General features: G+C 48.2%; 1 protein-coding gene across 1 annotated transcript in view; it reads right to left on the reverse strand.

The window, feature by feature from the left end:
- Positions 1–1,035: 1,035 nt before the first annotated feature.
- LOC119376072 (NADH dehydrogenase [ubiquinone] 1 alpha subcomplex subunit 9, mitochondrial) overlaps positions 1,036–24,797 on the reverse strand; it is a gene marked incomplete at its 5' end in the record, with an annotated part of 65,330 nt that continues 41,568 nt past the window's right edge. Inside the window, 2 exon segments of the mRNA XM_037646050.2 lie at positions 1,036–1,213; positions 7,612–7,720. Of these exon segments, the coding sequence (XP_037501978.1) occupies positions 1,065–1,213; positions 7,612–7,720 (258 nt within the window).

Genomic DNA, 24,797 nt, shown 5'->3' on the forward strand with positions numbered 1-24,797 from the left:
ACGCAGATAGCACCTGCACGAACTTGGCCTTCGACATGAGCAACACGTAGAGGAAGCATTGTTCACTTGTCGGCTGCAAATCGAGCGGAGAGAGGGGAACTCCGGTAGCTCGGACGGGTCGCGCTTGCTTGGTTTTCCCATTGCATGCGCGGCAAGCCGGGTTCTTTTCTCTCGCGCCCCTTGGTCGTCTTGGAAAGCAAGCACGCATTCCTGCTGCATTGTGAACTGTCACAAAGGTTTAAAAATACCGAAGAGCCGAAAACTGCCCGTAATGTTACGGAGCACGTGCGACAACGTAAACAATAAACAACCAGGGGCCGCAGCAAGCGGAAGTGCATAGCGGCTGGTCGAGCTCGCCGATGACGTCAATTGCTGACGTCCTGTCACGTTGCCAAATTGGGCGGAGTCACGACGACGGGCTACGCCTTCAACCTCCCTGTGGCTGAGAAGGGTGTGCGCCGTGCGAAAATTTGAAACCAGCTGAAATGGACGTTCTAACCTCTGTAACTTCCTTATTATATATAACACGTACTCGCAAAATTCTTGCAGCAACATGTTCACATTGCTAAAGTGCGCATATTCCTCTCATTACAATTTTTGGACCTCTGGGTTGTTTAATGGCCCTTTAAGTGCGCTATTTTGAGTCCTTTGTCTTTGTGCATGCTGAATAAATCAGTTTTTTGGCAAAGTGCACCTCCAGCTAAATAGTTTTGATAAAGGGTAGATAAAGGCAAATAAGGAGGCACCAGAAATTTTGGCAAAACACAGTTTCCTTAATCCTTAATATTATTGTAAATATTTTGCAACTTTCACAATGACTTACTGATCTGCCATGCTTTAGTGGTGCCATTTATGAAAAGCAAAGTGAATGTGTATCTTCAATAAAAATAACCTTTTTTCAGCTGATGTTCTTTGGTTGTGGTCACTAAAGCCACTGCAAAAATTTTGGCCAGAAGATTGTTTGAATTCCAATATTATTCTTCCCCAAGTGTGGGTCAATTTTTCCAGAAATGAAGTGCCATCCTTAGAATGACCACACAATGATGCCATGCAAGAAGCAGTGCTCACCCAACAGCCTGGTAAATCTCGCCTTCATTGCCCTGCTCAAAGATAGCATTGACCACACCTGCAGCCACATTGCCGGTGTAGACAGGCTGCTTGACGATCCCCTTGCCTTTGTTCCACACAGGCACGTATGTCAAGTTCCTGCGCACTGCAATGTTTAAAGAGATTAGCACACCACTCAGTGAAACAACGCTTTTTACATTGTCCCTCCATTCATGCTAGTGGCATGCTCACAATGAAATGTCACAAGTTCAGCCAAGTTTAGAGCAACACAAAAGAAGATAATGTATACAAGAAGTAACAATACAAGAAGTAACAATACCTTTAACTGCAACACAGTCGAATCCCGCTATAACGAATACCACTACAACGAAATTTTTGCCACAACAAATCATTTTTGATTCCCCGTCAGCCGCCCATAGAAAACAATGTGAATAATGTCTGATCACAACGAATAATTTTCCTGGTATTTGGTTGAACTTGAACGAGTTTTCGCGAGTGCCACCACATAAGGAAAAGGAGCTTGCCTAGGATTGCCGCAAAATTCGCTAGAAACTCGACCATTTCTCGTTGCCAGAGCCGTGCGGCCCCATCGAAACGTCCGTGTCTTCATTGGAGACATGCTTTCTGCCACCACACACACATCCCGGTAAATTTTTCGCCACTGTGATGCTCGGCGACAGATCGTTCATCTGCCATGATGCTGCCGGCGGGTTTTATGCGCATGCGGGCCGCGGAAGAATCTTCTTCAAGAACTCCCGCCATGTTTTGACGTAGCACTCAACGCAACACAACTGCTCATCGTCACAAGCCTTGCGATCGTGAATGACATCCACAGCATTTTGAAGGCACACCGCGCGGCCAGCGCTCACCTAGTCGAAGCATAATTACATTCTGCCGCAACCGCTGCGAACACAAATGCAGCCGTGTCGAGGCGATCATGGGCGACCACGAAAGTACTCTCGCAACGTACACGCACCGACTCAAAGCAATGCTGCGCGTCAAAACCACGGTACGCCAATCACAGATAGCAACGACGCAGTTCTGAAAGCATGTGCACGGCCAGCACGCACAGATTGAAAATGGGATTACCGTTTGCCGCAACCGCTGCGCAGAAAACCGCGGTCGCTATCGTCGCAATCATCGATAGCAAATACGCTCAAATACGCAGCTAACACATCAGAAGGAAGATTAAAGGCAATCAAGTCTTAAAATGGCACGAAGCGTTTCGGCTTTACTTTCGCTTGCTTTGACTGGTAGTGCGAAGTTTGGCACTTCGTTTTCAGTTAGCCTCTAGCGAACTTTGGCATGCTCCTTTGGGCGCTACATGCTCGGCACGCTTCGAGGGTAGCCTGCATATCTTATTTTTGCTCGCGTATAACTCATGTATTGACGGAAAGCCACCTTCCTTGCACCGCCTTGAAGCCAACTTACACGCCGAAATTCGCGTATAACCCGCACCCCGAGTTTAGCGCTAAATTTTCTGTATATTTTGTGCGTGTTATACGCAAGAAAATACATTCACACGGGTGTGTGCCGCCAAGTACGTCCGAGTTAGTGAGAACTCAATGCAAAAGACAATGCATGCGCTTGCGGGACCAAAAGACGAGTCATAATCATCAGATCTTCGTAACTTTTGTGGTCTAGAGAGGAAATTTCGCTGCAATGAAATTCCGCGACAACAAACTTCTTTGCGGTCCCGTCAATTTCATTGTAGCGGGATTTGACTGTATAATGAGAAACTAACAGGCAATAATGCCAAGAAAAATATAGGGGATGTTACTTGTAGTGATTAGGATATAAATGTGAAGAAAGTAAAGTGGACGAAAAGATAACTTGCCACCGGCAGGGACGAACCTGCGACCTTCGAATAACGCGTCTGATGCTCTACCACTGAGCTATGGCGGCGGTGGGTCATCCTCCCATCCACATTATGGGGATTATGTGCCTTTAAAGGGCCCCTCACCAGGTTTGAAATTTGAGCTGACGAGCGCAATCCATGCACTAGGCGTTCACCATACGTCTGCCAAAATTTGCAACGCTACGCGCCGCGTAAATGGGTAAATTTCAAGCTGAACGCTGCTTGCCTTTTCTCGCGTCCACGCGCGCAGCACAGAGAATGAGGGGATGACGTGCATGAGAGAATGGCCCTACGTAGATGGTAGTAGTGCTGTGACATCGCTCCTCTACGTAGACGAGAGGGCTCTGGCGTCGCCAACAGTAGCACGTGACACTGCGATAATTATTTGACACGACGCGTAGTTTTTGTAATTTGTTGCTTGAGTGGCTGAATAAAACTTGAGAGCAATAACAAACACACAAACGGAATGTGTGCGTTTTCTTTTTTTAATTTTTACTGCGAATCAGAGAGCGAGAAATCTACCTCCGTTTCGCACGCGTTCGTGTTTCTCGCGCTTTGCGCATCGTGCAGACGCCACCCTTTACAACGAAGCTAATTTTCTACTGCGTTCCAGCGTTCATTAGCTCATTTATCCTCCCGCGTCTAATTAAATGTTCATGCGGCACACCGCTAGTCTCGCGTCCGTACAAATGTTGCAGCTTTCGTGCTCAGTAATAGGTTGAAAGCCAAGTGATCGGCGAGGGCGCATTCGGCATAACTTGCAGAGATGAAGCGCAAAGAACGCCGCCACAACACCGCTCGCGTCTCGGGGGCTCGGGCTGGTTCGGGAGCGTCATGCGTCGTGACATCTCGTGCGCATGTCGTGTTCATGTCATGCGTATGCGTTATGTGATCCTTGCGCTCGCGTGCCGAAGAGGGCAGGGAAGGGATTTGGCTTGTCGAAGGCTACGCGGGGCGAGCGGCGAGGGTTGCAGCTCGCCTCCTCGCATCATGGTTTCGCGCCGCTACAAATTATTGTTTTTCTCAGCTTCTAAAACCGACCCGATTAGAAAAATTCTTGTGGATAATGCTCTTTATTGGGCTCGCAACAACTGCAATGTGTAACTAAAATTCGTTAGGTCACCTGGTGAGGGGCCCTTTAAACCTAGGAGCGTTAATCAGCGCCGATCAACAGCCATGGTGGCAAGGGTGGGCACGCTTTTTCTGCCTGATGGCGTCATGTAACACATGATCTCTCGACGAGATGGCAGCTGACCAATAATCGTCCACATACTGAAGGCATCAAGTCTGCCAGTAAAGACCCTCACTATGAATGAAGGAAAGAAGATGACTTTAAGGGCTCGTTTTTCTTTGTTAGACACAATATTGTTGAGAACTAACAGACAATACTTCCAAGGAAGTATAGGGGATGTTATTTGTAGTGCTTCGGATATAAATGTAAAGAAAGTAAAGATAACGTTTCGTCCACTTTACTTTCTTCTCATTATACCCTAATCACTAGTACAAATAAACCCTATACTTTCTTGGCATTTGTCTGTTAGTCTCATTAATATTGTGTCCCTTATAATAAGAAAAATGAGCCCTTAACCCTTTGAGGGTGCATGATCGCGGGCGGGCGCTGGCCAAAGGGTAGGTTGGCCTCCAAATTGGTTCTTTGTTTGTTGGTTATACGTGCGCCATTCTCGGCCACTAATCAATAATTTTGTAACTTGAATTGCTAATTGGCATTCTTTATAATTTTCAAGTTCCCGGTAATAAACGCAATTTGGATAGTGTCACCTAGGGTCTCCCTAGCTGCACACGCCGGCTCACTGCCCCATCACGATGAGGGGCAGAGCTCTCGTGCATGGCGTGAGACAATTGCGGACGCGGCATCCTGCATGCAGATCGCCAGAGTGCTCGAACCGTGGTGGTGTTCAGGTATGGCTAAGAGTATAAACATAGCTTCGGCAGGTGCACGCACCCTTCGTGGTCTCGAGGTCCGAGGCAGTGCTCACGATCATGCACCATGTGTTTTTATCAATTGTCCCTGTCTGTTCTGTTTCTTCGCTCTGGGGTGCGAGGATCGTGGGAGCGCGTGGCAGGGGGTAGGTCAGCCTCCAAAGTGGCTCTTTGTTTGTTTGTTTTATATTGCACCAGTCGTGGCTGATGATAGACTTGTAACTTGTATTAGCTAATGGTTGTGTCCTGTATAATTCTGTTATGTACGATTGGTGTATCAAATTATTGATCTCCATTGTACTAAAATCCTGGTAATAAACCACTAATTTGGAGCGTGTCGCCTAAGGTGTCCCTCACTGCGTGCGCGGGCTAGCCGTCCCTTCATGATGATGGGTCGAGCTCTCGTGCGCAGCAGTGCGAACGGTGCACGGTGCGGGACAATTGCGAATGTGGCACTCTGCATGAAGCTCGCAGTGCTCGAACCCACGGTGGTGTTTGGTGCGTACGACTAAGAGTACATAGCGGCGCTGTGCCCACCGGGGGTCAGTAGAGGCTGAGTAACAATAAAAATGCAAAACAAAGCAAAAGGACCACCACAAGGTAATACACACATATGTATTTCTCAGTGATTAAAGTAGAACGTTGCCAATTGCCACGAATGTAGCACAACTATGCATTCAACAGCAGTACAAATCTAAACCTCCTGACGTGCGTTGCCACTCAAGAAATGAATGCAATGCCACAGTAAATGCTGGCTAAAGGTGCAAGGCCTTTTCTTTGCTATCATTTTACTAAAGCACAAAAGAAATTCCGTCTCTCTTGCATGACCGTGAACGGTGGCAATGCCAAGGAACTTCAAACTATGACAGGGAACACACACCACTGACAGCTTGCCTGAAACTCCCAGGTTTGCGTGCACATAGACACACGATAAAGTGAACGAGGGGATGACAGCCATCGTAGCTCAACTAGTAGAGCATCGAGCACCTAATCCGAAGGAACAGTCCCTGCTGGTGGCAAGTTGTCTTTTTTTCCACTTCACTTTCTTCACATGCCTGTCTATCATTACAATACAGTTGAAACAGTAGAATTAACATCCCTTGTACCTTAATTGCCTTCATTATCTGCTGGTTTATGTTTCTCGTATCGAATACTCACAACACTTCCCCTTCAGAAATCACCAATATATGAGATATGGGAAAGGCGTTCTTTCAAATGGCAACATTAGCAGACATCTTGTTCAAGCTGCCTTCCCCCCGCTCCAACATTATGCACTGTCCCAGCCCACTGCGGTACTACATTTCGCGTATACAGCCCGCTGGCTGAAGTGAGTTTGAGACCCCTGCTTTAGATGAATGCAATGCGATGCCTGCTCATGCCGTCACTGCGCTCGCTGTATCGTGCTCACATTCTTCATACCTGCTCTTCTCCAGTTTGTGCAAGGGTTAATACTGCACTTGTGCGAAACATGCGGCGCACATCTTGCAATCGGACCCAGTACCCCCCTCTGCACATTATTCTCTGCCAAATTCCAAAACCTAAAGATAGGCCCCAGCTACATTGTTCTACAACACAGAACCAAGTGGCACCAAGCCTTTTTTTTCTTTTCAGATCACGCATTTCTTCCCCACCCAGTAGAAAGCAGAAAGCCTGTGCAAACAACTGCACCACTGGCAAAGCAACAATAGCCTTCCTACAGTTCAGAATGGCCCTGCAAATTCCTACAATTCAGAATGGCCTTGTTGCCAGGTGGTGCTACTGCGGAAACACAGTGCCGCCTCTGCTTGGTCCATGTCCCATGAGGAAGCCAGCTTGCAGATCATCTGAGTGCTATGCAGTGAAGATTGGGCGATGTACGCATCCCCACAAGGTCTACTGAAGAACTGATCACCGTAGCAAAGGAAATTGAGACTGGTACGAACGTCAAGACACAGACGTGTGACCAACTGCCATTGACGGCCCTGCAAGTGCCGGCAGCTTGAGCAACAAAACTGTGCTACAGTTTTATGCCTTTCAGGTGGCTTCTGTGAGCAACACTGAAGGCCGGAAAGTGCAAAAGAGCATCACAAACTTTTTCAACCAGGCAGTTGGGTCCAGTGAAGTTTGTGAGTTCAATTCATGTTGAGCTTAGCTTGATGCTACTATAGCGCAATCTTCAGAGACAGGGACGAAAGAACACAACACACACAAGTCCCTCGTCTCTGAAGTTTGCGCTATAGTAGCATCAATGCATTACCAACTAGCCCAAACATGCACATTGCTGAGCTTAGCTTGCTTTGGCTCGTACGAATTCGTATCACCGAGATTCTGCAAAGCCATTTCATGGAGTGGGACATCGCTTAGGAAGACGTTTGTAACATACTGGCCTACAGCAAACATTGCAAGTTCCCCACCAAACTAGCAGGATAGCAGACACTCTGTTTCCCCGATAGTATTTGGCACTGGTAGAGAGGTGGGCGAGTTGGAATTGATGCATATTGTAAAAAAGTCAGCGCAAACAAGACGGAACACATGAGAGAACACACTGTGTCCTTCCTCTCTTGTGTTCCGTCTTGTTTGCGCTGACTTTTTTACAATATTTGGCACTGGCAGCGTCATCACCATGTCTATTATTGGTCGGCCATACACGAGCATGGTTGGCTATCAGACGACACCAGCTACACTGAACATGCTGCCACACATCCTGCACAAAGTGAAACATGCAGGTTTGCTGACAACACACATGCACTGAAGGCAATACTTACAATTGGAGACATAGTAACTCAGGAAGTGATCCCCGTGGGAATACATGTCTGCAGGACGGAAAATTATGGCTCCAGGAAATGCCTCCCTAACCACCTGCTCTCCAAGCCACTGCATGAAAAATAGAGGCAACCGATTGACGGTTGTTCTGCCCCGTTGGACATGTGCCATTGTATGGATGCTATCTGGCCAGCTTAACAAGTAAATAACACTGAGCACCAATTTATGTGAATAAAAACCAAACAATAATTTCATCCAACATATTAATGGAGTAATTTAGGAACACTCATAGGAAAAAACTTCAAATAAAATTTAAAAGCCAACTGCTTAAAAAAAAGTTCTATCTCCATTTGACCCTGTGAAAGCTGTACAGCAATGCTGTACAGCTTTCACAGGGTCAAATGTGCTGTACAGCAGTGCTGCTACACAAGCATCCCACCCACATTTACTGTTAGCATAACCAACACTACCACAGGTGACATATTTTTTTTTTCTTGCTGCCTGATTCTGGCTACACAGCAGTGAGCCTGCTTGAAGGTTCCACTTATTGATACGCAAGTCAGAGTGGTCACGTGGTGCAGTGATGGAAGTGGCCTTTTACTTTCTGGAGCAACAAAGGACCACTACAGAGCAGCTAGAAGTGTTTTCGGAGCCGAAAAAATGCTAGGCTGGAGCAGGTATCGATGTTTTTGGAGCAGATGGCAAAATGTGCCATACAGCTCCTGGAATTCAAAGCATCACCTAAATTCTCCTGAACTTAGACTCTCCTAAATTACATTGGTGAAGCGTCTCATCAATATAATACTTATTATGAAAGGTATTTCACAGACAACAACCGACATAAATTGCAAGAAACGAACAATGAAAGAGATGGCTGGCTATTGAATGTGCCGTGAAATGAGCTATATTAATATGCCAGTACTTGTGCCAGAATTGAGACAAAACCAGTAATGCGGAGTACCACCGTATAGAAGTAACCACAGTAATATGCAACTGTTGCCAAAGCAGCAGGTGTATAATATGAAATCAAAGCAACCTCAGACATTCTCACATTTCACCAAAATAGCCTACATGCCAAGCTGAAAAAAACAAAAGAAAACAGATAAATCAGCTATACGCTTGATATGCTAGTTCTTGATGCACAAATGAGATCAGAGCCAATGAAGCTGCATGCTATACTCTGTTACAAGTCAAGAGCAGTGCGGCTTTTCTCCGTCAAAGGACCTTTCTCCAGCCAAGGGCACCGCCATGCCATTGTGACATCATGGCCGCACGCCTTAGCACCGCGCTCGCGAGAGGAATCATTAAGCCTGTCAAAGTGTGTCATAAAGCGTGCCACAAAGCAGCCGCGATGTCCCATTGACGCAGCGACACCACTGGCTGGAGGGGGGGTTTTTTGACAGTGAAAAGCCGCACTGCTCTCGACTCGTAACCGAGTATACTAGTAGGATACTAGGATGATAGTATACAGGTTGTTTTCAGCTGCTTTAGGATTTATGAGTAGGTGACACTGTAAAGTTCCGTGTCTAAATTTTTCCAGTGGTTTTTCGAAGCCGGTTCAGAGCAGTTGCAAACAAAAATCACTGTTTGGAGCAGCATCTAGCAGCCTTTCTCTTTTGTGGCAGTTTGGAGCAGCACTTCCATGACTCCATGGTGTCTTCATATTTCACATGCTCTCTCCTGCAGCTAGATGCCTTTTAGGTACGCCCACACATGCCACATAGATAACTAGAAGTGTATGTGAGCTACAATATTTATTATACTTAAATAATTAAATGCAATTCACAAAAAGATTGCTGGCACCTATTCTACTTGGAATCTGCACTAGGCATGTTTCTTTTCACATTACACAGTACTTCTGTTATATATCATCTAGCAACGTTCACCAACAAGCATATATAATATCACTGTTTATTTAGGGGTGTACTTGTGCTCAGCAATAAACAGAACCACAGCAGTCTTGACAGAAATGGCAGTCCGTCAATCTTGCGAGCCACTGGCTTCGGCTTTCTTTGTGCACCATGCACGCTGTCAGGTGCACTCCAATTGGCTTTGGTTTGCAACGCCTGCATTACACAGAGCATTGTGTGTAGGACTCGAACGGTGGCAGTTCCGGTGGCAATATATATATATACCTATATACATATATATAAAGGATGCACACTTCTAAAAAAACGTTTGTCAACACTTCGATTGGAGACCAATCTTTCTCAAGACAAATTTACTATGTTTGGTTGCACTTTTAATAGCATTGTCGTCCGAGCACGGTGAGAGAGAAAAAAGAATGAATAAGAAAAGACCATGTGCACCACTCGCAGACATGAAAAACATGTGCGTTCTAAAAAGAAAAAAGAAACTGTGGCTTAAGATGATGCTCCTGAAGAGAATGAAAAATCCGCTTTGCTGAAATTTTGCCGGGAGGTCTATTACAGTTTCTCGAGTGTAAGGGCAGTGGTCTCGTAGTAGGGGGGATTACTCCAAAGCTAACACCACCACCCTATCTCGGAACGCGTGTGCAGGTGTTGCTTGCCTGACAGTGTGCTCCTGTCAATCCGAGAGGAAAAGAGAGAGCGTCAATTAAGATTATCTTGAATATTTAAGAGCGCTTATGGAAGACAGTGTGCCAAGATTGACGTTTAGTCCAGCCTTCAATGTAATAAATTTATGAATATGATTTGCACTGTTCGCACTCCCTTGTACAAGAGAAACCGCTTTGTAATAGAGTAACCTTGATGGAATTAAGCTGGTGGTTTTCAGAATATATATATCGAAAGAGAAGAGATCCGGGCGAATGAACATGTGAAGGATGGTTATTAAAACGGGCACAGACGCCGTGTCAGTCTGACCAATGTATTGAACACTGTATACTCCGCATTCGAGAAGCTAGACTATATTAGGGCTGTCGTAGTTAAGGTTTGAATGAATAGAGTATTTGAAATTGGAATGTGTGTTTTCAGGCACGGCAGTTGTCTATGTGTTTGCATACCTTGCAGCGAGCCTTGCCGCATGATTGACATCCAGTTATGGGTGTCTTATAAGTTTTTGAAAATACAAGATAATCCTAAATGTTCTTGTGGCACCTATATGCAACTCGCAGAAGCAAAGGGAAGGTTCTTCACAGCCGTAACTGTGTTGTAAGATGTGTGGTAGCCTCGATACTCACCGAGTCGAAGACCACTGGGGTTCAGGCTTACCGAGCCACAAGGCTGCGTCCTGTTCATGCATAGTGCACTGCTCCGCGCGCACTCAGCTAGCAGAGGCGTTGAGTGCCGCATGGCAAAACACACAGTGTTCAATATAACAACACACACAAACACTTTATTTGCCTTTGGTGGCACCCCAACACACAGCACATGTCCACTCCAGGGACACGGGGAAGCAAAGAGCTTTCTGCGCGGACAGTACAGCAAGGAAGAACCGCGAGCACGCCGCAGCTGGCAATGGCAAGCTTTGACAAGCTGCTCGGGAAAAGGTCCCTTGCGGCTATGCTGCGCACTCTTGCGATGACCACTGTGCCTGGTCGCGAGAGCTTGGCAAATCTCTGTATGCGTGGGCCTTCAACAAGTGCGGCTTGGCGTAGTACAACCATGCACGAGCACTAGGCACCGCTCTTTGGCTTAACGTACGGAACCGGAGCTAACACCTACGTAAACACACCCGCCGAGGATGCCGAAGCACGCAGGCAGGCTAAAAGTCCGGTGATTCCCAAAGGGGACGTCGGACCAGAAGGAAACGCGTGCTTACCCAGCGCCGTCCGAGGAGAGAGAGTTTGTCCCGGCGCACACGTGTCTCAGTCACGCCAAATCTCGCGGCCCCGAGACCGCGCGCAGCGCCACCATGATAACCGGCGCGTGGCAAAACATGGCGCCTTTGCCGTCACGGGAGAACGGGAGAGGGAAGGATTAGCAGAACAGCGAAATGCCCGCGCAGAGGCTTCAAACGCGCCTCGGATCCCCACATCCTCCTCTCCTTAATTTACCCTATACAAGTCTGCAAAGGCAGCCGGTCGTCGCCCATGCATGCAAAGATGTCATGCAATGAGCAACAGCTAACCACAGCCCAGCCCTGCTCCTAACAAACCCCAAAATACAAGGAACTGACAAAACAATACACTTGAAATACACTACACTATAAAATGGTGCTACGGAAGTGGGTAAAAGAAATTAAGGCGAGTGTTCTTGATGCTCACGCGGGAAAGCATCCATGATGCAGAGGTGAGGCGGCGCGTAATGTAGTTGGCCAGAGCGCGAGGCAAGAGGCCTGTTTGAAGTTCACATGCCCGGAACGGGCTCACCTTCGGCTCGTCGCTCTTGTTGATGACAGACCCGCGAGTCTGATGAACACCGCTTTGATGGTGATTCGGAGGTCCCGAATTCCCGGCTGGATGATGAAAGACCTCCCTGGGACAGCCAGTCCTTCTGCTGTAATCCTGACGCCAAACCAAATTGGCTGCAAGGCGTCCTGGCATCGGCAGAGAGCCAGGCACAGCTGCCATGTCAGCTACCCTCGTGCAGTAGCCGTAAGGCAAACGGCAGCAAGGCTTCTCGGCAACGGCCGAGAGCAGGACACAGTCAGCTGTCCGTCTGACGTCAGCAGGTCCCTGAACACCTCCAGGGCCCACGACGATAGGATGAAGGGGTGGTTTTCTATGGTGTTGTCAACACGTCGCACACATCCAGGGCACGCACAGATGCACCACGCACACGTACACACACACACCTCCGAAGACGGGCTTCTCCCAAACGCGCCACGCGATGAAAGGCGCGAAGTGTCCTTTGTCCCTCACCCCCCGCATAAGCACCAGTATTCACAACCCCTTCCGCAGGCAAAAGAAAAAAAAAGCAAAAAGTAAACAAAACAAATGACACTCAATTTGCGGTAAACATGACCATCAAACAAACAAAAATAGCATCAAACAAGGTGAGGCCAACTTCTCTGCGAGCACTGGCTGTAAAGAAGTTGGCCTACTGAGCTAGACAGTAAGGTGAAGGCCTTCGGTTGCGAAAATAAGTCCGCCGTGCGCGCAAAATCACTATGGTGACCGCCTCCTCAGGTTATACCAGTGCATGGTCCGAATGCAGTCCGCCGTCCCGGGAGTGCCCCGTTGCTTGCGCACAGTGCCACTGGGCGCTGGCGCAAGACGAGGTGCTTCCTCGTCTCCGAGCTGGCATTGTATGACACTGGTCACCGGATTTGCCCAACTCCCTTCTGAAGTCGAGGAAAGCGGAAGAGAAACCAGTAGAGCGATTCTCGGAGGTTCAGATTCTCGGAGGTTCGGATTGCGAACGCGAGCTCACTCAAATGGTCTGCCCAGTCCTTTTGACTTTCCGCAAAGGCCGCCAACATCAGTTTGAGCGTACAATGATTCGCTCCGTCAAATTGGACTGGGGATGGTAGGGCGAAGTGGTGCAGTGATCAATTCCTAGGGACAGCACGTAACACCAAACACCCGAGCGTGACATACGATGCGTTGTCTGTAATCAGACTATCCGGAAAGCCGAACCGACGAAACACTTCCTGCAGCCTCTCAAGCACCACTCGCGCTGTCACCTTCCGAAGCGGAAACAACTCCACCCACTTAGAAAATGATCCACGACTACCATCAGATGTATGAAGCCCTGCTTGCTTCTGGAGAACGGCCCCATTAGATCGCAGGTGGCTACTTGCCACGGACGCTCACTGACAATTGGTTTCATCAGGTCGGGCGGCTTGCCACCCCTTGATTTCACCGCTTGACAGACATGGCAGGAACAGCAATAGCAGAAAAGTCACGATTCATGCCAAGCCACGTAACAGTCTTGCTCAGTTTTGCGAAAACATTGGAGCCACTCAATGACCGGCCATGGACTCGTTGTGAGGGAATTGCAACAGTGCGCATGTCAGACTTTTGGGCATAACCACCTTAACAGGTCCATGGACCCTCATCAGTGGCTATGTATTTCAGCAGGAACCCGTCATGGTCGAGCAAGTATGTATCTGGGGGATACCCAGCGACACACGCTGGTTTCCGTCCCCCTGCACCCGCCGCACTACCAGCAGGGTCTCGCCACTCCGTCTCCCACTCGCGACAAAACGGATCATCTTGCTGGGCTTTCAGTAGCTCTTGCCTGCAGAAAGTGATTCTCATTCTCCCAAAGGGGTGCCTGGTATCGTTCCCACTCAGGACTGCAGCCATCGCTGATGCTTGCGTCGGTGTCATGGGTTTGCTTTCGTGTTGCTCACCCTCTCGCCTGCTTCGAGGCGCGCTGCTTGCCTGGCTAGCGGAAAGGGTTCGCTCGTTGGCACACTCACCCTTCTCTCCACTCGGCGGCTTGGCCGCCGTTTCGCCCTAGATGCTTGCTTGCGCAAAGGCACCGCTAGTGGTTGTCACACCGGGATCCAGGCTCCCGGCAGACACTGGGGCACGAGATAGCGCATCAGCTGCCACGTTAGTGCTCCCCTTCCGATACTACACTGAGAAGTCATAATGCTGTATTAGGAGAGCCCAGCCTGCCCGCAGGCTCACGGAGCCCATCAGCCAGCTTAGTGCACTGTGATCTGTTTGCACCACAAACTTTGTCTCATCCAGGTGGACATAAAACTTGCGCAGTGCAAACACGATGGCGAGACATTCCCTCTCAGTCATGAATAATTCTTCTCCGCGGGTATCAACAAGTGGCTGGCGAAGGCCAACAGCCGCAGCACACCATCGTATTCCTAAAGAAGAACTGCTCCTAATCCCAGATCGCTCGCATCAGTCTGGACCACGAACGGTCTGGTCAGGTCGGGGAGCTTGAGCTGCGCTGTCTTCGCAATGGCGCTAGACAGACGGCAAAACGCCTCTTGCTGCTCAGGCCCCATCGCCACTCAGCGGACTTACCCAAGAGCTTGGTCAAGGGTGCCTGCAATCGGGCGCAGGACAGAATGAACGACCGGTAAATTGGCCATTTGCAGAAAGCGGTGCAGGCCGCGTACGTCCTTGGGCACGGGAAATTGAGGACTCCTCAAAGTTTCTCCCGCTCGGGCTCAATGGAGCCTTCGCCCAGCGTAAACCCAAGTAACTGAACTCAAGTCTGGGCTAATTGGGCCTTCGCAGGATTTAACGTCATCCCAATGACCCTCACCCTCTTGACACATCGGCAACATGGGCCAAGTGTTCTTCGAAGGTTCGTGAATAAATCACAATGTCATCGAGGTAGCACATGCAGTATGACCCCTTTGCTTACCCGAGAACGCGGTCCATGAGAGTCTGAAAAGTCGCAGGCACTGCAAAGACCAAAGGGCATACAAGTAACTCAAACAACCTTCTGTGGGAGTTGAACACAGTCTTGCACCGGTCACACTCATCCATCCGGACCTGTAGGTAACCTTTCGAGGCATCAAATGTGGTGAAGTACCATGCAATGCCGAGGTTTCCTACGATGGAGCTAATCATGGGGAGCAGATAGACATCCTTACGAGCCACTCCGTTCAGACGGCGGTAGTCTACGCACGGCGATGACTGCCATCTTTCTTAGGCACCAACACAACTGGAGACGCCCAGGCGCTGGACAAACGACGAACAATGCCAGCTGAGAGCATCTCGTCCAGCAAGCCTCGATAACCTGCCTCTTGGCCAGGCTGACGGGCCTGGGGTTACACTTCAAAGGAAGCACGTCGCGAATTTAGATTGAGTGGCTCGTAGTGATGCAGAACTATCGGTAAATTGACTATCGACAGTATCGATAGTTTTTTTTAAACTATCGATAGTGTGAACAAACTATTGATAGTGCTACTATCGACAAACTATCGATAGTGCAATTGGTAGTACCATCATTAATATTACTATAGCGATTACTGCCACGCGTGTTAATTGCTTTGCTTTGACGTATTCGGGTTTCACCCACAAAGACTGTTAGCAACGTTTGACGCAGACCGTGCCGTAATGTTTCAGAAGCTTCACAATTGTTTGAGATCATTCTGTAAAGATTACGTGCCGGATGCAAATAGTCAAGTTTATTTGAGAGCTTACGCGAGCACCAGTGATAACACTGGAAGGTTTGATGACTGATGTATAAAGGACGCCGCGTTCTACCGATGATCAGATTACTCAACAGCTGACGACTGCTCCCGCCGCTATCAGTGCGCAGCATGTATCACTTATATTTTGAGTTTCGATTTTCTGGGCACAAATTTCTGGGTGCTTACTGATTTAGCGCGTTTAACACCCTATAGCTGCCCCTATAGCACACGAGCCACTGATGACTGAAAATTCTTTACACACGTACTAACTACGGTCGCCAAATGATAAGCTATTTACTGCCACAAACATTAAACAGTTTCTTACAATAAACCATTTATACTGTTCCTTTCTTTAAACATTTTCTACATGTTTTAAAATGCAAATCGGCATAACCCTGAAGTACATGTTTTTGATAATGTATAATGAGTGATGATCCCATGTTGCTGTTGCTATGTTGTCAAATGGTGCGAAAGCCTTCGTCAAGCCTTCATGGCTTTTTGCTTTCGCCCTACAGCATCACTGTTGTGACTTTTGTAATGTCTCCTGTGATGTCAGAATAAACTGAATTGAATTAAAAGTTCGCTCAAATAAAGAGCTCCGTATTTCCCAGTCTTGCTGCAGCACTCTTCAGCGTCACAACCACGTGACAATACTATCGATAGTGGTGTGAATAATGATGCGGTTGCTGGCCGGCCATATTGTAAAAATATTTGCGATAGCCTACTACCAGCTTCGCTTAATTTATGAGCAATTTTTGGCAGAGAAATATAATTATTTCCGCAGTGAAAATGGCGGAATATATCCATCAATAAATTCCTATCCAAAAGCAACCAGTTACACCTTACAATTCACTTCTTGATATTTTTTTTATCTTGATATAATAAAATGCAATATCAATGCCGCGCAGTCCCACCACATGTAAAGGCTTCCTTTCCGCTACAGCTGAACAGTTTGACTTTATGATCATGCGTCAGCAAAGCACTCTGGTGAGGAACACAAGCATGTCAACTTTCTGGCCTTCACCTGCTCCTCCGCTCCACTATGTACCACCGCGCGGGAACCAAATTTATTCTGCAGTGACTCGGCGCTGTTGATTTTATACTATCGATAGTACCATCGAATTTTTTATTATCGATAGCGCTATCGATAGTATTTTTCACCATCGATAGTTCGATAGTGATTCAGCTATCGATAGTATCGATAGTACCATCGATAGTTCTGCATCACTAGTGGCTCGCCATTTCGGTACAGCTCGGTTGATCGGTGAAGAGTTGGCGTGACAGTGCGGAGCTGCACCTTGGTTTGTGTCCTTTCTTTGTCCCGTCTTTTAGCGCTGTTTTCTACAGTTATCATGACCCAACCAGCCCAAAGGATACTTTATTGCAGTGCAGAGCCTGCCATGTATCATTCATTGAGTTGCAGAGGTGGACAAAGGATGCGGAGCCTCTACGTGTCGTTCAATCCCATGGGGATTTGGGCCGACGAGTGCATAGCACAGGAGCCGGTCCCCACTTTGCACGTGACACATTCGACGCCTCTACTGCACAGGCAACAGTATACACCGGTGGGCTGATGAACGGCTTCAGCTGGGAAAAAGGTCCGTCACGACAGCCTCCATTCGCAATGTCCAAACGATACTGGTTTTTAGGAGAAAGTCCCAACCGAGAATCACAGGAACACTGAGCCCTGGAAGATGAACGAAATGCGTGCGTCTCATTTGATCTCCCCATCTGAGTGTCAACATTGCGGTGCCAGCCAACGGGCCACGCCTCTCGCAAGGTGAATGTCGTTCGGCAGTCCCGCAAGTGCACCGAGTGCTTCCGTAAGTGGGACAACACCTGTTCGCCAAACAACTAAGCTCGCGCGCCCATGTTCGGCAGTGCTGAACATTCGCGGCCGGCAATGGTGACCGAAATAAACGGCGCATGCGCACCAGCAAGGCTGCTTGCCCGGTACGCAGAGGGGAGAGCAGGGGTTTGGCCGCTCGTGCCTTCACGAACGACCCGCACTCCCGTTTCCCTGCCTCAGGAGGCCTAGATACGGTGCACTCCCTCGCTATGTGCCCTCGTTCGCGGCAGCGAAAGCAGCGCACTCTATAGCAGTCCCTTTCCCGAGACAGAGCAGCTTCGAGCTGCAGGGGTCGTTCGCCTGTTGATCAAAGGACCTGTTATGACGAGCGTCACCCTCAGCGACGCGCTGTGTCTGATTGCGTCCCTGGTCGCGCATGTCAAGTTGCGACGCAGCACAGGCTGCGCACCTTCCGTACGGATCTAAAGCGCGATTGCTCAGCTCCCAAGTGTGCCTGCTTCTAGCGGAAGCCACACAGGCAGCTCCAACGGGCTGTTGCCATTGGGGAAAGGACACGGCACCTCCCCATGCGCAGCGCGGTTCAAGGGCCTCGCTGGCTGGCGGTGGCGGGCGACAGGCGCACACGGAGAGAATGTCGCCTTGAATGCACTTTGCCTCGGCGGCCAATTCCTCTAAATCTCTGAAGCGACTGCCGCGCACGTACGCCGAAAAGGTCGGATGCGCTTGCCTGATCACCTCTTCGACGCGTTCCCCGTTTGAAGCTCTGGGCTCAGCGATAGAGAAAGGTCTTCCATTGCGCGTACATACTCTGAAGAGACTCATCAGGAGCTTGTGTGTGGAGCACGAGCTTGCGCCGCATACTACTCTCATAGTCAGCGGGTAAGAATTCACGCAGGAAGGCCGTGCGGAACTCATCGAGGGTTGCTGCTCGGTGGCCTGAAAGCCGATACCACCTAGCCGCTGTGTCAGTCAGTGCAGCTGGGACGACGCGTCTGAGCACCTCCTGATCGTCTAGACCCATGGCTCTCTGGTAACCTTTGAGGAAGTCCAGATCTCTTGCACTTTGTAGATCATCGTATTCGCTATAGGTCAGAATGGCCAATATGACAACGGAATGAGCGTGTGTTCGGAACGGCCGAAAGCATTTGGACTGCCCCTGTGAGCGCCTGGATCATTTGTGCGGCGTTTTGTAGCAGCATCCTCTGTGCACCCGCTTCACAGGAAGCCGTCGGTTCGTTAATGGCGCGGTCGAGTGATGGGGAACTCCCACATGCGCTGCGGTCTGTTCAAATATGGAAGTTTTCTTGCTTTTCTACTCAATTGAAACCATTGTATAGAGTGGCTGCCTCCGAAGGCGACGAACATTGGGCTCTACCGCTCGGTGCCACAGTGCCGGGCTTACGCAACGGAGCCCAGTGTCAGCCTGCACCGGTAACCGCGGGACAAGAAACTGCGTGAAGCATGGGTTGTAAAGCTAAGAATCGGCAAGTAGCCATCGGCTACGAGTTGTGTGAGCAACAAGCACTTCTGTGACGAAGACTTTCATTACTGCGTCGGGCCTGCGATGTTCGGTGAGTAGCAAACAGCGCGCACCGAGACGATGGCTCGCGCGCGCTTCCCGCCGGCAAATGGTGCTTATCTGCCACGGGATGGAAAAGGCGCTACCTTTTACTACGTGCGATACCATCTCAGAACCCTCTCGTGCAACCTCTTGATCGCCGGCCCCGTGCTCAGCGTCCACAAAATCGGGGTCAGATGCGCAACTCATTGTTTGGATATGTTGAATTAAAAAACTCACAGGGTCCCTTATGCGTTCGCCAAAGATGGCTAGAAGGCGAAAGCCATCTTCTTGTTCTTGTCAATCGATGTATTGATTCTCCCGCGCCCCCCTCCAAAAGCGCCCTCCAAAAGGCAATGCAAAGCGACCATGACATGTGAATACATCATCATGTGACGTCACGTTATGTGACATCATAATGACGCTACATATATTGGCGATCTGTGACGTCATAATGACGTCATATGGCGACGCCATGATGTGACGATTATATTTTGCATCACTCGTGTTGACGCCGCCGACGTGGGACGCCGACGGGCAATCTCCCCGTTTGATGAGGCATCTAGGGCTTTTGCATTCATAAGCTACACAACGTTTTGCATTGCTTCCGTGTTCGGCCCACCGATCACGGAGGCACTGCAAAGGGACCATGTCGTGTGAATACGTCATCATGTGACATCATGCTATGTCACGTCATGGTGATGTCATAAGGAAGTTACAAATTTAGGAGATCTGTGACATCATGATGACGTCATGATGATGTCATATGGTGTCGTCATCACGTGACGATTATTTTTTGCGTCACTCGTCTCGACGCCGCCGACGGTCAATCTTCCCATTTCAAGAGGCATCTAAGGCTGTCGCCTTCATAAGCTACGCAAGTTTTGCTGGTGGATGTACATAGCGAGAGAGACAAATGCTGCGGCTGTGTGCTGCATTTATGTTGGCAATAACATTTTTTCAGTCAAGCTTGCGTTCCCCTGACGCAAACACTATGTGCTAAAAGGCCCAAATTTATTTGTGCCACTCTGAAACACATGTTCGGTCGCTCCAACCACATGTATTTTCTTGGAGCCGCATTTATTTAAAGGAGTCCTGACACAAAAATTTCGCCCCGCGTTTTTTTGCTGCAATGTGTTGCTGGGGGCCTGTTAGTCATAACACGGCAGATCGTTTGCTGCAGCACGCGACAGATAATTAATTACAAGCTCCTCATTACCGACACAGCATCAGTTTCGGTTTGACAGAGCTCCAAAAACGACAAGCTGCCGGGGGGTGCAACTATCACTGCGGGTGCAACTATCACCACCTAGCGAGTGAACGCTCGTCACGTGAGCACACAGAACAGTGACGCATTTCCGCGCGGTCTCGTCGGGCTCATCGTCGTCTGATGGCGACGATTTTCTTGCGGCGGAGATGGAAGGAATTTTCGACGTGGCGAATCACTTCAGGTTTGACACGCTGGCGAGGAGAGATTCGTCGGGAAGCGCGTCAAAACAGAAATGGCAGCTACGACGTCATCATAACTTGTACCGGCTGCAACGGTTACGTAGGGGAAGTAGGGGGGTCACCTCGGGTCACCTCCGAGGGTGTCAATGCACCAGGTGCGGCCTAAAATGCTGGATCGCGCTCGCGAACTTCAAAATTCATATAAAAATCTTCCAAGCTTTATTCGCTGTCGATATTTGCAGATGGTACACGCATGTACACGGGAATCAATCCAGCAGGCTATCTCGGCCGCGAAATTTTGTGTCAGTACCCCTTTAACCATTAAGCGCAAGCAAAAACTATTTGTTGAATTTAATTGAAATTTTGCGCACTTATCTAAATACAGTAGACAACAACATCTGGCAATTTTCATAGAGTTACATATTCTTTCAGAAAGTATGACACTGTACTTTAGAAAGTACGCTGGCTCTTGCGATAGCAATGCAAGCTGGCTCGGCCACAAATTAGCAAGCATGGGCCCTTGGCATAACACCAAGTGTTTTGGCAACATGTACTTGTCGAGAAGCGACACAGCATGGAGAGCATGGCACCATCTTTTGCAGCATCTGTCTTATCACAGACCAGTGCACTTCAACCGCCGCTTGTCATTCTTTTGAAATGCCCTAGGATGGAGGGGGACTGGCAGGCACACTGGACACGGAAGACCTCTTGATAGTTCTATTGTGTACACGGCACAGGTAGTTTCTTGCAAGTATGCAGGTGAATGACAGCAGTCGACTCATAGAGGGTCTGCTAACCTCTAGTAGGTTGGCGGATTCTCTATGCATTCAGTGCAGCAACGTTGATGATCTGTGTAAATAGGGCTTTCTATCACTTTTTCCCACGAATGAAAATTCTGTAGTTATACGCAGCTTGATTATGGAGTGAATCTCTCCCATGCCAATATTTCTCTAGCTGCTGACGATGTTTCGTGATGGCACTACGTTTGTCTTTTCAGTTGATGATCGCCACATCAAGTGAAAACATCAAAGGCGCCACAGAGCATGTGGCTCGACTGTGTCATAGCTCATCGCCATAGCAACTATGCTATTGTCTTTGCCAAAAAGAAACTCGTTTCCCGGAGCAAAACAGAAGCAGTCTTCCCAATTTCTTTCGTTCCATCAGGCAGAAGGTTCATTCGCACAGCCGTCTTCCCCCTCCTCCTCAGCCATTTCAGAGTGACAATTACTTCACCAAGAGGCTCTCGTATATCCCTGCCCGCATCTGTTGCAGTCTCCGGAGTCTCGAATGACCGTAAAAATGGCATTCTTCCGAAGAAAATACCTGGTTCGATCTCTGAGGCAACCTACAACGCAACGCACATGTAAGCTCTCACAAAGGTCCAGTGTACTACGAAAAGTGCACCAGCATTTGATTACCCTTCAGAGCAAAACTGTGCACTACAGCTGATTCTTGCGCTTCACCGTGATTATATTGTTCTTTCTGAAGCACAATCAATTTGTTTTGTTTTTTTTTCAATATATACAATGTGAAACCTTAAATTAATTGAGAAAACGTAGTAGTCGTCACATGCGTTCGACGGGTGCTTGTTTTCTAATAGTTTAACAACTCGTAGCACAGAAAAATTGACCCGAGTCAATATGTTCGATTAGGAGTGTCTTGCTGCAACCTTTAGTGTCAAAAATTCTAATCAGAAAAATTAGAATATTGGATAGTGTATTTTCTATTCCAAAAAAATGAAGTGTACTTTGTAAAGTACGCTGCGCGCTAATGGGTTAAGTGGGAAAGATGCCACCCTGTTGGCGTTACAACACGACACTGCTGCCAAAATTGCTGGAGTACTCGCCAAATAATTACTATACTGTTTTGCGGCTGCTAGTTGCTGCAATAACTTCTACTTTATGCACCACTATTTCAAGTTCATGTGGGTCCTAATTCACCGCCGATGTTTGCAGAACAAGTCCGGCGAACGTTACTGTATTTTCTTTCTTTTCCTTGGCATTGCATGTCACTACATGCTCGGTCTCGTAGACTGCTTCTCCTTCCACCAGCAATCTAGAAGTGGTGAAGCTTTGGTCTATGAAGTTGTTGATGACAGATTGCGGCAAGTTCACTGGAATGCAAAGGGAACGATAATTAAAGAGCATTAAAAAAAGGCGTCGCATTTGCTCACGTTTTTGTGAGCACCAACAAAACGAATGCACTGAATAAGAAACAGAAGCAGCGGAATTTGCGCGCTGAGAAGACAGATCAATACGCAGTGCGAGACAACTTGTCAAATGACGTTGAAACGTACACGAATTTAGACCGAAAAAAAAAAAAAACACTGAATCGTCGGGCCGACACATCACAAAGTTGCCATGCGCACCGAAGCCATAGTTGTAACGAAATTGTTTTCGAACTGCTCTGATAGCGTCCGAGCAACAGTAGTTGTTTGTGTACTCACAAATTCTCATATTTTGGGGCCTAAAGTTCACAGCGCGTGCCTAAATGCGCTCGTAGCAAAAGCAACACCATCAGTACGAACATACATACATGCATGCTCATACATGCAGAGGCACCATCAGTCGTCGTGAACCCGTGCGATCGCTGGCTTGATCGCTGGCCCATGCGATCGCTGGCTTGATCACTGGCCCGTGCGATCACTGGCTTCTTTCTGTTATGCTTCGTTTGGTTATACAGGCAGTCTAATCTAACAAGATATTTCACATAGTTTGCACTGAGCGAGTGACTACCTTTCACTCAAGAAGCCGGTTCAGGGGTCTCCAATGCGGTGACCGCGTGAAGCGGATGCTCGGTTTTCTGCAAAGAGACAGCGACTGTAGACTATCTTGTGCTTTTAGTTCGTCGAAAATTATTTTGACAGTAAAGAACACAGTTCCTTTCGAAAGTACTTACAGAAATGGCCTGGAGGGCTTCCGCAAGGTGTTTTTGTAGAGCGCCGACAGCAAACCTATGGGGAGTGCGCCGGCGGTATCCTACCTAGCATGCAATTGAGGCGCGTCCGATAGAGGGCGACTCCGAGGGTTCACCAGCGCGATCTCCCATAGAGATACATGCGCATTTTGAGAAGCCCTAGCGTGCCAAAATTTGGCTAAAATGACACGGGTTTTCGCCACTGCATTCATATTTACTATATCGAGGAAATTTTGCAGACAGATATTTTCCTCAGGCTTTCATTTTTTTACAAACCAGAGGCAAATATCTATAAAAATTGTACATATTAACGCCGCGCAGGGGTGAGACGGCTGAAATCGATTTGGGAGCAGTTGTGGGCGCAGAAAAATTTCAATTTAGGAGCAGGAGAACCTTGTTTGGGAGCAGTTAGCGGCATTTATTATGTCATTTTTGGAGCTTGAAAAAACAATTTGTAGCAACTTGGAGGAACAAGCACATATTTTAATCGGCTTAAAATACACATAACATTCAAAAAGCCTTTGGAGAAAGCCTTTTTTAACAGATTATTCCCAGCTATGAACTACACTACCTTTTTATAAACCACACAATTCATATATGAAATAGACGAAAAAAGATTTTCCAACTAGGTTCACCTTACATTTGAAAATAAGAAAAGAAAAAACATCACACTTCTCAAATAATAAAAAAAAACTGATTGCACAAGAATTGTCATAGCAGCAGGTCTTTGCTTTAGATAAGGAATACCATTTAGCAGATTACTGCTTTGGCATTTTGTTGGTTTGCTTATTTATCTTTTCAAGCTTCCCCAGAGCTTCCCCAGAGGTCAGTGTTCCCCTTCGTGGAGGGGGGAGGGGGGGGGAGAACGCAAAGTCTGCCCCATACTGCCCATACTTTGACTTAACTGCACGCTTCTAATAGGTGATAACAAAAGCGCGCTGCACCACCATTCACTGCCACCTCGCGTGAGACCGCCTTCAAGAATGCGTCGCGAGCGCCGAGAAAGCTTACCGCTCGAACACTAAGTCGTCAAACACGCGCGCGTACGGCGCTGCAAGCGTAGCGCCGTTGTAAGCGTAATAGTTTTGAAAAGCTCCTTGATGTCGCCACCATGTGCTATAGGACGGTCGTACAAGAGAGCCCGAATCAGCGCTGCAGCAAACGAACAAACAAAAAATGGCTTTGTCGTGCGCACTTGAGGCACTATTTACAGCAGCACTGCATTTATTTCTCCTTTGGCGGCGTCGGCGCAAGCCAGGAGATACAAATTGGAATTTGGTGGTTTGTGCCTACTACCGTTTAATTGTGCCTACTGCCGCGTTCACGGCAGGTATGTTTTAACGAGGTTAACGCATGCAGCCGGAAATATCCGCTTTATCCACACGAAAAACTCACGTTTGCTCATTGCGGGAGAACACGCAGCAGTGTCGACATCGAAACCGTAGCTAGCAGAGGAACAAGCTATGCACAATAAA

This window comes from Rhipicephalus sanguineus, unplaced genomic scaffold (assembly GCF_013339695.2).
Source record: "Rhipicephalus sanguineus isolate Rsan-2018 unplaced genomic scaffold, BIME_Rsan_1.4 Seq1090, whole genome shotgun sequence".
NCBI lineage: Eukaryota > Metazoa > Arthropoda > Arachnida > Ixodida > Ixodidae > Rhipicephalus > Rhipicephalus sanguineus.